Here is a 14,296-nt window from a genome sequence, read left to right on the forward strand (position 1 = left end):
AAGTGTTTTACATGCTCCAGCCTTCAGTCCCAAATGTTGAAGTTTTAGCCCATTTAAGTTGCTTTTCAAACATAGCTAACGCCTGCTATGATTTCCCTCACTCTCTTTCTCCCCACTCCAGTTCTCTCCTCTCCATCCAAACCCCTTCTCTCCCACCTTCTTCCGACTCTCCCATCAGTATGCCCAACTCTTACTATTCAACGTTTATTTTTTTAAACAGTTGCATCAGGGCAGATAGTTTTTGCAAGTTTTTGATAAATTAACTTTAATTTGAATAATAATTCCATAGGTTATAGCATTAGTCCTTCAAGTGTTAATTATCTTTTCACTCTAAAATTAATGTAGTCATTTTTTACTGACTCCTCTACCCCATTTATTGAAGTGCTAAGGAAAACATGTCATTGAGTCCCAAGCCAGCCCTGTTGTTGTGATTAAGCGTGGTCACATGGCCCATCTCTGCCAAAAGGAGGGCCCTGAGAAAAGGTGACAAAGACAGTGATTTCCTGTCAGCAAAGAGTACGACAGGGCTGTCTAGAAGTGATGCAAATGAGGGGAACTTTCCCCACGGCTTGTTTGATCCACTCTAGGCCAGAGCAGGCCAGGCCAGAGAGAGAGCGAGCAGCACAATGCCTCAGAGGCCAGCCCAGAGAGCCAACACACCTTCCGGACAGTAGCTCATCCACTAGAGACAAAAACTGCTGGCGGGGCTACCCTTCCTTGCCCCTCCACACACAGAGCCAACTATTTCTTGGCACTCTATTCTCTTTCTCTTTAACATCTTTTTTTTTTCTTTTTAAAAAAGTGATTCAAGTAGGAATTATAGGCTCCAGCATGAACAGTGTCTCATACACCGCTCAGAAACCACCTTCATCTACTTTTTCTTCTCCTGAACATTTTCAGGATGAGTTTTTTGAGTTCCTCTCAAAAAAAAGAGGAAAAAAAAAAAGAAAAAGAAAAAAATATATATATTTAAGTATTCATAGCAAATACTGATTCATCAAAGCTCAAATTAATATGACAGTTAATCTAAGGACTTTTCGAACTTTAATGAAAATGGACAACAAATTCATTTCTAGATAAGCAGTGGAGACAGCTGAGGTTTTTCCATTCTGTTCACTTTAAAAATAACTAGATAATGTTATTTGAAATATTATAATGATTTTAAGCATATTCTTCTTATCTTAATGGAGTTTTAATCTAACATACAATTAAGCTATACTATTAATCTACCAGGAAAGAGGTAAAAAATTATCATTAAGTTCTTGTGCCTGATATATTTGGTACATTTTTACCTCGACTGCTTCAATAACTAGTAATTTGTTTCATTCTGAACAATCAAGGTAGAGATGTAAAACTTGGTACTAAAATCCCAAATATAAGGCTTAATTAACAAAATTTAATTTTTTGACATCTACTTCTATTCTATACACCAACATGTGAAAGTTCTTTTTTTTTAAAAGCTATTTTAAGTCTAGCTACTGTGAACTGGACTATGACCCAGCCTAGCATTACATTTTTAGGAGCTCAAAGTTCAGTCATAAGGATTATCAACCCACATGTGAAATTATTTAGACAAATCTGATCCAGAACAAAATAAAAGATCTATTCAGAGGATTGAAATTTGTGAATTTATAAAATATAGGAATAGCATGATTAATCTGTTTTCTATGATCAGTGCATATCTATGACAACATCATTTTGGCAGCAATAGTTATAAAAATAATTCAACTATGTCCCATATTTCTTCTTTTACTCTGTATTTCTTATTCATTAGAATTTCTAATCCTATTCCATACACATTTCTTTTAAAAGTCATAATACTTGTCTTTCAACACACACCCAAATTCTCTAGAGTAACATTTTTCCCTCTTCCTTTAAAATTTACCCTTTTCTCTGTTATCTGTTTTTTTTCCTAAACCAATTCTTTCATTTTTGTTTGTATTTGTTTTTTTTTGTTTGTTTGTGGTTTTTTTTAGCATTTTCTTATCTATTCATCCTCCCATGACTTTTTTTTTTTTTTTTTATTCCAGGGTTTTGTGAGGGTACAAACATTATAGTTACACTTTATGTCTTTGCCTCACCCAAATGCGGGTTAAAGGCATGCCCTTCCCTCCCTTTAGTGCTCCCCGTGTCCTTTAGTTGTAGATTTGCCCCCCCATCCCCCTAATCCCTAGAGAGTATTTCTGCCGTGTGATCAACCTAGTGTTGATCAGTTAGTACCAATGTGAAGGTGAGTACAAATGGATCCCGTTCTTCTGCTCTTGTGGTGCCCCACTTTGGATAATGGACTTAAGTTTAATCCAGGAAAGTATAAGAGGTGCTAGATCACTGTTGTTTCTTATAATTGAGTAATATTCCATTGTAAACATATACCAAATTTTAATAATCCACTCATGGATTGACAGGCACTTGGGTTGTTTCCGCATTCTTGCAATAGTGAATTGTGCTGCCATAAACATTCGGGTGTGTTTTTGTTTTTTTGAGACAGAGTCTCGCTTTGCTGCCCTGGCTAGAATGAGTGCCGTGGCATCAGCCTAGCTCACAGCAACCTCAAACTCCTGGGCTCAAGTGATCCTCCTGCCTCAGCCTCCCGAGTAGCCGGGACTACAGGTGTGAGTCACCACGCCCGGCTAATTTTTTATTATTGCTTCTATTTTTTAGTTGACTGACTAATTTTTTTTCTATTTTTAATAGAGACAGAGTCTCGCTCTTGCTCAGGCTGGTCTCGAACTCCTGACCTCAGGTGATCCTCCCACCTCGGCCTCCCAGAGTGCTAGGATTACAGGCATGAGCCACTAAGCCTGGCCTGTTAGGTAGGTTTTTACTCTTCCACCACTTTCCCCCTCCCCACTTCTTTATTTCCAATGACTTTTGCTTCTCTCTGTGCCCACTGATTAATTCCAAATTATTAGGGGGTACATGTGGTGTTTGTTTTGCCATTCCTGAGATACTTCACTTAGGATAATGGTCTCTATCCAAATTGCTGCAAAAGACATTAATTCATTTCTTTTTGTGGCTGAGTAGTATTCTCTGGTATATAGATATTACATTTTGTTAATCCATTCATTAATTGATGGGTACTTAGATTGATTCCACATCTTTGCAATTATGACTTGTACTGCAATAAAGATTCAAGTGCAGGTGTCTTTTTGATAAAATGGCTTCTTTGCCTTTGGGCAGATACCTAGCAGTAGGATTGCTAGATCGAAAAGTAGGTCTACTTTTAGTTCTTTGAGGAACCTCCATACTGTTTTTCACAGAGGTTGTACTAATTTGCATACCCATGATTTTAATTTATTCCTTTGCTCTTCTTTGTTTTTATCAAACTTTGTATTTTAACTGTTTTATTTTTTAAAACATATTCATATTTCTCTCTCATTTTTCTAATAATCTTCTCTTTGCCAATATATAATATTGATGTCCTTTCTTATGAATCCCACCTAGCCAAACTATTATTGAAAGGAGCCACCTTTTGGTGAGAGCTGCCTCTAAACATTACCTGGCAATAGAGCCAGAGAAAAATAAATAATTCACTTGTTGGAAGTATTATGGTTAGAAATTTGCTTTTAAGCAATATTACGGTTAGAAATTTCTTTACCATACCATTCTCAACCATTATATAAAAAATCCTAAAAGAAAATATTTTCATATCTAAGCATCAAAATAAACTTCATTTCTTCAAAGAAAATATTATGGTTTTTTTCATGGAAAGTGCAAATTTTGCAAATGAGCACATTTCTCTCTTGGCTTTCACTACTAGGAAACTCAAGCTAAAATTTTGGGATCATCATTAGTAACTGCATAGGACTTTACAGTCTATCTGCAGGCATATGAACTCTTCTCAGAGAAGAGTTTTGTTTGCATTTTCCCTGGTCCTGTTTTAGATTTATAATTTTTAAATATTTTTATTATTTCATATTGGTTCTTATAAACAACCTCGAATTCACAGCAGGGTAAAAATGTAATTGATCTGTTTAATAACCATTATATTATTATGCAAAATGAACGGTCCTTTTCCTTTTACACACAGGACGTGTTTGGATAATACTTATACCAATGGAGAAAGATATAGGAAAATTTCATTTTTCTCACAAAAACCGGAACTATATGATAACAAATCTTCAAAATTAAATATAAAATCTTCACTGTAAGTTACCTGAAAGTATAAAGGTCTTAGTTGAAGTGTGTACTTATTTCACAGCAGTTTAAACTGGAAGGCTCATTTTTAACCCCTTAAGAAATCATGTATAAGTAATATGTTGCTTAACAACAGGGATATGTTCTGAGAAATGCAGCGTTGGGAGATTTTGTCATTGTACAAACATTATAGAGTGTACTTACATAAACCTAGAGGATACAGCCTACTATATACCTAGGCTATATGGTATAGCCTATTGCTTCTAGGCTACAGATCTTTGTAGCATGTTACTGTACTGAATACTGCAGGCAATTGTAACATAATGGTAAGTATTTGTGTATCTAAATACATCTAAACATAGAAAATGTATAGTAAAAATATGGTATTATAATCTTATAGGATAACTGTTATGTATGCGGTCTGTCATTGACCAAAACATTGTTATGCAGTGCATGACTGTAATCTAATATTTTATTGATAAGGAGCAGCTAAGCTATTCACTTAAGGAAGAGATCTATAAATGTGGTGTTTTAGTGAGCTTCATACTATCTGAAAACAACTTTTGTTCAATTATAACAATAATCACCAGCCTGCAACTTTTGAATTTGGCCCTTGGAAATTAACCCTTGGACTCTGGAATCCCACACCAACCTAGGGTCACTAGGAGCTCTGTCATCTGTGCTCCCTAGGTAGCAGAGATCTGGCAGTACTTTGTGCATAGATAAGGAGCCCCTATCAAGGCACACCCTCACAGTACTTCAAAGTCAGCAGTAACTGCTGGGGAGGACAGGACAGTAGCAACAGCAGCAGCCTGAGCCACAACTCTCCAATTCGTTAAAATGCTTCTAGATCACTCTGTCTATAAAATTTATAGGATGGAGGAGGAGGTGTCTTGAGCTTCCCCGAGCCCAAGAATAATGCCACCTTTGATCTGTAGAAATGAAAAAAATGAAGCTTTTCCTTTGTAAGTGGGTTTTAAATATTTCTCCATTAATAGTTAATGCACATGCAGACCAGCGGAGTGACAGCTCCCTGTGATTATGAATTCTGGCTGTATAACTCTAGTCCAAATAGCAGCTGAACTTTCAAAATCATGGTGGTTACTCTTGACAAATTAAATTGTCCTACTTAGGAAGGTAGGAGGAATGAAGAGAAAGAAACTGATGGAGTTGGAGAAAATCCTCCTTGGAGGTAATTCTCAGATTGAGGAAGAAAAAATGAGAAAGGACTACATCTGTGTTTTCTAGGCTGATGATACTGCCAATGTTTATTAAAAAACAGGTACAGAAGGTCTCTATTCAGAGGTAGGGCAAGACAGAATGAGAAAGGGAAGACATTGGCAGTATGACTCACTGTCTCAAAATAAGGAAGAAAGCATATTGAAGGGAATGGGTAGTCCTTAATAAAAATTAGGTTGCTCTTAAGACTGCAGTTTAAAATTAACTCAAAAAGGACTTAAATTTCTAACAATATGAAAATAACAAGAAATGGTTTAAATAGAAAATCCACTTTATAGCCCATGGTAGTATTAAGGTTTCCAAATTATGTCAGGTGTATCAATGCATTCTTTGGGTATTAAATCCAATTCTTTGCCTTTATAAGTTCCTTGTGTACTTTGCTGGCTTTGAGTAACCAAAATATCACAATAGGTGCCCCCCTAGGACGTCTGCTGTGTAAATAATCTGGGGTATTTATCTGTAGTTTCATATCTAGGAGTTAAGGCCAAGTGATTTTCTAGTGGAGAACAGAATATAAAAATAGACAGGTAAAGTAAGGAAGGTAGTGCCTAATGTTGAAAATGCTAAATAAGCTTAACTCTCACTGACTATCATCTTACTAGATTTTCTCTAACCTGACATTTCCAAATGTGTAGTTAGTTTGATATCAACCATGTAAGGTGCTTGTTCAACAATATGTAGAGCACAAGTACAAGGCATTTTTCTTGGTGTTGTACAAGTATTTTAAGAAATAAAGATGATATAGATAGGGTGAGGTGGACTAGAAATGCTGTGAAATGGCTTGGGGGTCCTGTTGAATTGTCACAATAACTGGGAAACATGAATAGTGAATGTTCTGTAGTGCAAGGGACAGTCCCTTGCACTAACAGACTAACAAAAAATTGTGTTGTTCCAAATGTCAATGGTGCCCTTAGTAAGAAATGTTAATAAAACGTCGGTATATTTGGGGGCCAACAAATACAAAGATTAGAAATTATTGAGGTGTCTCAAATTATATTTAAAGTCTAGGAAGGCCTGGGGACCAACTGAGAAACTATACTTTTTCAGGGGTTCCTATGATCAATAGACTACAAATTGCTCTTCCCCCAATGCATGAGTTCAGTTGATTCCTGGAAAAGAAGATTAGAACAGAGGAATAGGATATTGAAAATGTTGACCTAACCTGGAAATCCCTGGGTATTCTTGGGGAAGACCTGAAATTAACTCTCCTCCATCAGTTTTTCTAGTTCAGGAGCCACCCCAAGTTCTAAATGACTCCTTAGTCGATATCCTCAGGTTTGTTTTAGAGGTTTCAAAACCTCTGTAATAATTTGGGGGCTCACATAAAGAAAGACCCTATAGACCTGTAGCATTTGCTCTTGGTTTCTAACTCAATCTTTAATTTTGCTTATAAGCCAAATGCAAAGTTAGTGCTAGTCTAATGAGTGGAGCTATGTTGAGCTCCTAAAAGCAAAAGAATGGTGACAGGACATGAGTCACAGATGAAAAACCACAGTACAGAAAATGTTTGGAAAAATACTATAACTCAGAAGTACTGAGTGGGTGGCATAATGGCCTTCGATATGCCAGAATGGGAATTCTCAGGCAAAGCACTTACAAGGAAACCACAAGAAAAAGAAGACTGCACTTTTTGTTCAATGATTTCCTATTAATTGTGATGTAAATTATACGGATGTGATTTTGACAAAGAATAGCACTGTTTCTGAAAAAATAGTGGCTTATGTGCAAAATACAAAATGTATCCAGAAGAAAAAAAATATTATTTGGTATCATGAGTGCAATGAAGTCTGAGATAATGGCTTAAGATTAGGCCATTATAATAATAATAAATAATATTTATTTTTCCTATTTGGCTCAATTTTTAATGCTTAAGTCTGAGGAATAAAATATTTTTCTATCACTAATTAATATAGACTTATAGGCATTTTTCATATGTAATTCCTGATCCTGACAAAATGGGAAATCGCCTAGCTTTGGTTACATTAGGTTGAGACTGGTACTATAACAATATGTATGCTATAAGATATATTGGATAGCTTTGTTGTTAATGTGGACAGCTATCCATACAGGAAATAGCTAACAGTCAACAAACTCAATTAATGTTGGACTGAATTTTTAGAGAGTAAAATGTCCCCATTTGCTGAGTCCCTGGGGAGCTTATATCTTCTCTTAACTAAGATAATTCCCAGGGGACACTAATTAAAGTCAACCACATCCTTAGAAAGTACAAATATCTCTCTTTAGGGGAGGTAAAAGTTAAAATTATTTATTAAAGAAAGGTAACTTAAAATGATAACATTGGAGAAGAAAGAAGACAACTTTCATTTGACCTTGAATGCACTTCTTATTCTATAAGAAATTTTAAAAAACTAGAGGGTAGTTGTTTCTTGTCATTATACTGTTGCTGATTCTGCGGTTAGTTATTAATTTTATTTTTTATGATTTGCAATCTGCTCTTTGAAATATGCCATATGCTCAAAGCAATTCAAGGATGACAACTGTCAGAATTACTCCAATAAAAATTGCCTAAATGAGGAAGATTTACTGCAGTCTGATATTTCCGTGGAAAGTCCCTCTTCCCTCCCTGACAGCTTTTTCAGGCACTGTGAATCCTGCAAGCATTTTTTCATTCAAAATGACGATTGTTTTATAAGAACTTCTAAGACTATTGAAGTAGAATTGGTAAAATACACTAGGTTAAGGGTGAATTAGCAGACATGAAAAACAATATAGATAGCTACTAGATGGATTGCCTGCAATCAGTATATGAGTTCCCAGTCAGTTTTCTTAAATCACATGCAAATGTATTGACTTAATATGACAATGTCTGCTCTATGTGTCACTAATAAACATTAAATTGGATGAGCCCTATAACCTGGCAGCAGCAAGCCAAACCGAAAGCAAATTTCTTTTTTCTCTGGGAAGATCTGAGGGGTGGATAGAATCCACCTGAGTGCTCCAATCACAACACATTCTATTAAATGTTACCAGTCCATTTATCCTTTGTTTTGTTTCAGTCTATTTATTAATGCAGTTTCATTTATTGCTATTCATCTTGAAGATAAATCTTTGTCGTTCTATAGAATTACACCAAATAGAATGTGATAAAGGGAACTTTCTTGCAATTATGATGTCGGTGCAGCCTGTCAGCACACAAGGGATGGAAATGAGTTTGGGGACAGGGAAGGGAATTCTAATAGACACCATGATACATACAATGAACGAAAAGATATCCTGAGAGAGAGAGAGACTTGTCAGGCTAATCAGATCTTCCACAGCAAGGTAAAGGCAGGAACGGTAGCTCTAACCTTGTAAAGATGCTGCTGCTGCTCCTCTGACATCATCAGGTCATGGCTGTCCATCACGAGGGACTCCATGTCAATCAGCCAATCCCAGAGCTCCTGATATTCTGAATCAAAGTCCAGAAGCCTAAAGATAAGGCACAAAATGTAGTATGCATAAATACAGCATAGTAGTTAGAACCTCATATTAGAACAATATGTTCTTAAAAATCCACAATGTTCCTAGTGATAACTATGAAAAGAGAAGGGGAAAATTCTCTGTGTTATTACATAGTGGGCAAAATAGGAACCAAGCCTGTGACACAGACACCTCTTAGATTTTCATGTGCTCATATTTCCATTTGCTAACCCTTTCTGAGGATTTGCAGCACTTGAACAAAATGATCACTACTATGTCCCTGAAAAAGAGCATTTCCATTTGACAGATTGAGAGATATGGACAGTTAATGACTGTGGAAGGTTACATGGTCCAGAATTTTGGGTGAGAATAGTACCCTCAAAATTTGAGCCCCTTTCTCATCTACTAGATTTTTCATAGATATTACATCCCAATATATTTATGATTAAGAATACTAATTTGGAAGATGGTGGATGAGAAAAACTGCCAGCCAGAGTGTCTCTGCAAGAAAGACAGATTTTAGATGAAAGTGAAAAAAAAACGAACAGGCAGACAAACATAGATTGGATGAGGGTCAGAAGGAAGGGTGTCTGAAACTACAGTAGACTCCAAGGGCAGAATGTGCAGAGCAGAACTGGAAGGAGTGAGGCATCAGCAGGGTCCAAAGCCCGAGAGGCTTGTAGACCAGCAACAAAGATAGGTGGAGACGTTAAATTTTCCTCCCTCCCTTGCATCTCGGACTGCTGGTGGGCTTCTTAGCTGCTGGAGAGACCCACCAACATCAGGCCAGAGGTGCCTCCTGCTAGTGAGTGGTGAGCCTGTTGCAGACAGGGCACCAGGTTACCAGCTAGCTCGGGGCACCTCCCACCTCACAGACCCATGCCAATCAGCAGGTGCCATATTGCTTCATTCTCCCCTTCCCCTCTCCTACCCGCAGCTGCTGAGTGAGACAATTTAGCCACCACCCAGAGGCACCCTCAGGGAATGGGACCTTTCCTTTTGGGGCTCTGTAGTGGACTGAGGGGTACTCAGACTGTGAGCTCCCTACCTGCCAGCCCTCCCAGGTGCTGCTTGCCTAGTGACTCTAGCAGAGCAGGGCAAATCTCAAGGCAGAGAAACATTGATCCAGCTAGGACACCCTATGGGTGACTTGAGACCAGCACTCTTCTCCCTGGCAGGGTCAGTGATTGATCTCCGGGGCCCAGGAACAGGCCTACAGGCCAGATCCCATACACCCAGGTCTTGATCACACTTCCCAGGGGCACAGAAGGGATATTTTTGAACTAGTCTACTGAGATGTGTGTGCCTTCAGGAGCAGATCAGAGTGGGTCCTAGCTACAGCATGCTCGAGGGGCAACCCTCCTCCCACATGAAGGCCGCGCTTCCAGCTCAGGCTGTGATCCTGGACAGGGAACCTCCTGGCTTGCATTACATTCAGGGGAGATCTGTTGGCTTCAGGTCCTGCCTACTGGCAGAGGCCTGGGAGAAACAGAGGAATAGGGAAGGATGGAAAGGAGGGAGGCCTGCTCCAGACTGCAGGTCTCAGACAGCCCTACCTCCACAGGCAGATTTTTGGCTGAGTGGGGCCATTTCAGCTCTTCCCTGGCAGCTTTGCCCAGAAGCAGAGAACAGACCTTTGATCCCTGCTAACAGCATTTGTAGAGCTTGAGGGCAGGCTTACCCAACCCAGTGCTGCCCAGCCTCACTCCCCCACCTCCCCCTGCTGAGGTGGAGAATAAGAACACACCTGGAAGTCCCAGGGCCCCACCCACCACCTGAGGCACTAGAGTGCCTCTCCAGAGGAATGAGAGCTGGCTACATGACCAAAAATAACACTGCACTTGCTCCTCCCAGAGAGAGCCACCTACTGACAGGGAGGTCAATTTGCACACTCTTTTACTGCATTTACTGACTCATCATTCAGGGTGTGGTTGAATCACAGCCACAAACACCACCTACTGGCTCAGAGACTAAACTGGGCGTGTCACCATCTAAATGAAAATCTAAAGGTAAGAAGCAACAGCTGCTCCAGATGGGAAGGAATCAGTGAAAGAACTCTGGAAGTATGAAGAATTGAACTGAAATCACACCCCAAAAGGGGAACATCAGCTCTCTAGCAATGGATATCAACCAAATTCAGAACACTAAAATGACAGAAGAAGAATTTCGAACATGGATTGTAAGAAAACTCAATGATATGCAAGGGAAAATGGATACCCAACACAAAGAAACCACACACACACAAAAAATCCAGGACTTGGAAGAAAAATTCACTAAAGAAATTGAAATAGTAAAGATAAATCAAACAGAACTTCTGGAAATGAAGAATTTGTTCAAGGAATTACAAAACACAGTGGAAATCCTCAAGAATAGGGTAGATCAAACAGAAGAAAGAATCTCAGGGATTGAAGATAACACCCTTCAATTAAATAAATCAGTTGTAGAGATAGAGCAGAGAAATAAGAGAAAAAGAGCAAGGCCTATGAGAAATGTGGGGTTATGTGAAGAGTCCTAATGTGAGAATCATAGGCATCCCTGAGGGCGAAGAAGAAAATACACAAGAGTTGGATAAACTATTTGAGGATATAATGGAGGAAAATTTCCCAGGCCTTGCTACAAATCTAGATATCCAGGTACAAGAAGCTCAAAGGACTCCTGGGAAATTCATTGCAAGCATTCCTACAAGCTGTAAGGTGAAAAAAGCAGGTAACCTACAAAGGAAAACCCATTAGACTAACTGCAGACTTCTCAACTGAGACCTTACAATCCAGAAGAGACTAGGGCCCCATTCTCACTCTTCTCAAACAGAATAATGCCCAGCCTAGAATCTTGTACCCTGAAAAACTAAGTCTCTTATACAAAGGAGAAACAAAGACATTCTCAGACAAGCAAAGACTGAGGGAATTCATCAAGACAAGACCTGCCTGCCAGGAAGTACTCAGAACAGTGTTACACATGGATCAGCACAAGAAACACTCACCAATGTAAAATCATCCAAAAGCTAAAGGTTAAAGGCCAGGTACACAATGGCTCAAGACAGAAAATACAGCAATAAAGTTCAACTCAACAAGATGAACAGAAATATGCCCCACTTACTAATTCTTTCAATAAATGTGAATGGCTCAAACTGCCCAATAAAGAGGCAGAGGCTGGCAGAATGGATAAATATATACAAGCCAAAAATCTGCTGTCTTCAGGAAACACATCCAACCCATAAGGATACATTCAGACTCAAGGTGAAGGGATAGAAAACAATATTTCATGAAAATGGAAGCCAAAAGAAAGCTGGCATAGCAGTTCTGATTTCAGATAACTTAGTCTTCAAATCAACAAAAGTAATGAAAGAGAAAGATGGTCACTATATAATAGTGAAGGGTACAATTCAACAAGAAGACATAATAATTCTTAATATTTATGTACCTAACTCAGGTGTACCCAGATTCACAAAGCAAATCCTACAAACAAAATGATAAACAGCAATACTGTAATAGCCAGGGACTTCCAACACCCCTCTGACAGAACAGGACAGATCCTCCAAGCAGAAAATAAACAAAGTAACAATGGACTTAAACAGAACTCTAGAACAAATGGGCCTGACTGACATTTACAGAGTATTCTACCAAAAACCACTGAATATGTTTTTCTTATCAGCTCATGGGACATTCTCTAAGACTCACCATATCCTAGGCCACAAAGCATGTCTCAACAAATCTAAAAGAATACAAATTATACCATGCATCTTCTCAGACCACAGTGGAATAAAATTAGACATCAATTCCAACAGAAACTCTCATCTGTACAAAAACTCACGGAAACTAAACAACCTTCTGCTGAACGATTATTGCATTAAGAGGAAATTAAGATGGAAATCAAAAGATTCTTTAAACTAAATGATAAAGGAGACACAAGTTATCAAAATCTGTGGGACACAGCTAAAGCAGTCCTGAGAGGAAAATTTATATCCATAAATGCCTACATCCAAAAGACAGAAAAATCACAAATCAACAATCTAATGAATCATCTCAAAGAACTGGAAAAGAATGAGCAAACCAACTCCAACCCCAGCAGAAGAAAAGAAATAACAAAGATCAGAGCAGAACTAAATGAAATTGATAACAAAAAAAAACTATACGGAAGATTAATAAAACAAAAAGTTGGTTCTTGGAAAAAATAAAATTGATATGCCTCTTGCTACATTAATGAGAAGCAGAAAAGAAAGGACTCTAATAAGCTCAATCAGGAATGAAAAAGGAGAAATTACAACTTATACCACAGAAATACACAATATCATCTATGAATACTATAAAAACCTGTATGCACATAAACCTGAAAATGTGGAGGAAATGGACAAATTCTTAGAAACACACAGCCTCCCTAGGCATTCCTGAACAGACCAATATCAAGTACCAAAATTGAAGCAGAAATAAAAAACCTTCCTAAAAAGAAAAGTCCTGGACCAGATGGTTTCACATTTGAATTTTATCAGACCTATAAAGAACTGGTGCCTATCTTGCAGAAATTGTTCCAACATCGAGAAGGAAGGAATCCTCCCCAACACATTCTATGAAGCCAACATCACCCTGATACCAAAACCAGGAAAGGATGTAACACAAAAAGAAAACTACAGACCAATATCCCTTATGAATACAGATGCAAAAATTCTCAACAGAATCCTAGCAAACCAAATCAGGTGCTTATCAAAAAAAAAAATAATCCATCACCACCAAGTGGGCTTCATCCCAGAGATGCAGGGATGGTTCAACATATGCAAATCTATAAAGGTAATTCACCACACAAATAGGAGCAAAAACAAAGGCCATATGATCCTCTCAATAGATACAGGAAAAGCATTCGACAAAATTCAGCACCCTTTTATGATAAGAATGCTTAACAAAATAGGCATAGATAGGACTTACCTGAAAATGATAAAAGCCATATATGACAAACCCACAGCCAACATTATACTAAAGGGGGAAAAATCGAAAGCATTCCATCTTAGAACTGGAACCAGACAAGGTTGCCCTATATCACTGCTTCTATTCAACATAGTGCTGGCAGCCCCAACCAGAGCAATCAGACAAGAGAAGGAAATCAAGGGCATCCAAATGGGGCCAAAAGAGGTCAAACTATCATTCTTTGCTGACAATATATCTAGATTTTATGTCTAGAAAACCCCAAAGATTGTGCCATGAGACTGCTGGAATTGATAAACAAATTCAGCAAAGTCTCAGGTTACAAAAATCAACATACAGAAATCAGTAGCATTCCTAAATGCCAACAATAGTCAAACTGAGAATAAAATCAAAGACTCAGTGCCCTTGACAATAGCAACAAAGAAAATAAAATACTTGGGAATATATTTAACTAAGAGGTAAAAGACCTCTATAGGGAGAACTATGAAACACTGAGGAAGGAAATAGCACAGGACATAAACAAGTGCAAAACCATACCATGCTTATGGGTAGGCAGAATCAATATTGTTAAAATGTCTATACTACCC

General features: G+C 38.1%; 1 protein-coding gene across 1 annotated transcript in view; it reads right to left on the reverse strand.

The window, feature by feature from the left end:
* AKAP6 (A kinase (PRKA) anchor protein 6) overlaps positions 1-14,296 on the reverse strand; it is a 454,618-nt gene that overhangs the window by 113,210 nt on the left and 327,112 nt on the right. The window contains exon 9 of the mRNA XM_012647884.1: positions 8,685-8,805. Coding sequence (XP_012503338.1) covers positions 8,685-8,805 — 121 coding nt within the window. The remainder of the gene's footprint in view (positions 1-8,684; positions 8,806-14,296) is intronic.

The sequence above is a fragment of the Propithecus coquereli genome, unplaced genomic scaffold, assembly GCF_000956105.1.
Source record: "Propithecus coquereli isolate 6110/MARCELLA unplaced genomic scaffold, Pcoq_1.0 Scaffold273, whole genome shotgun sequence".
NCBI classification, from domain to species: domain Eukaryota; kingdom Metazoa; phylum Chordata; class Mammalia; order Primates; family Indriidae; genus Propithecus; species Propithecus coquereli.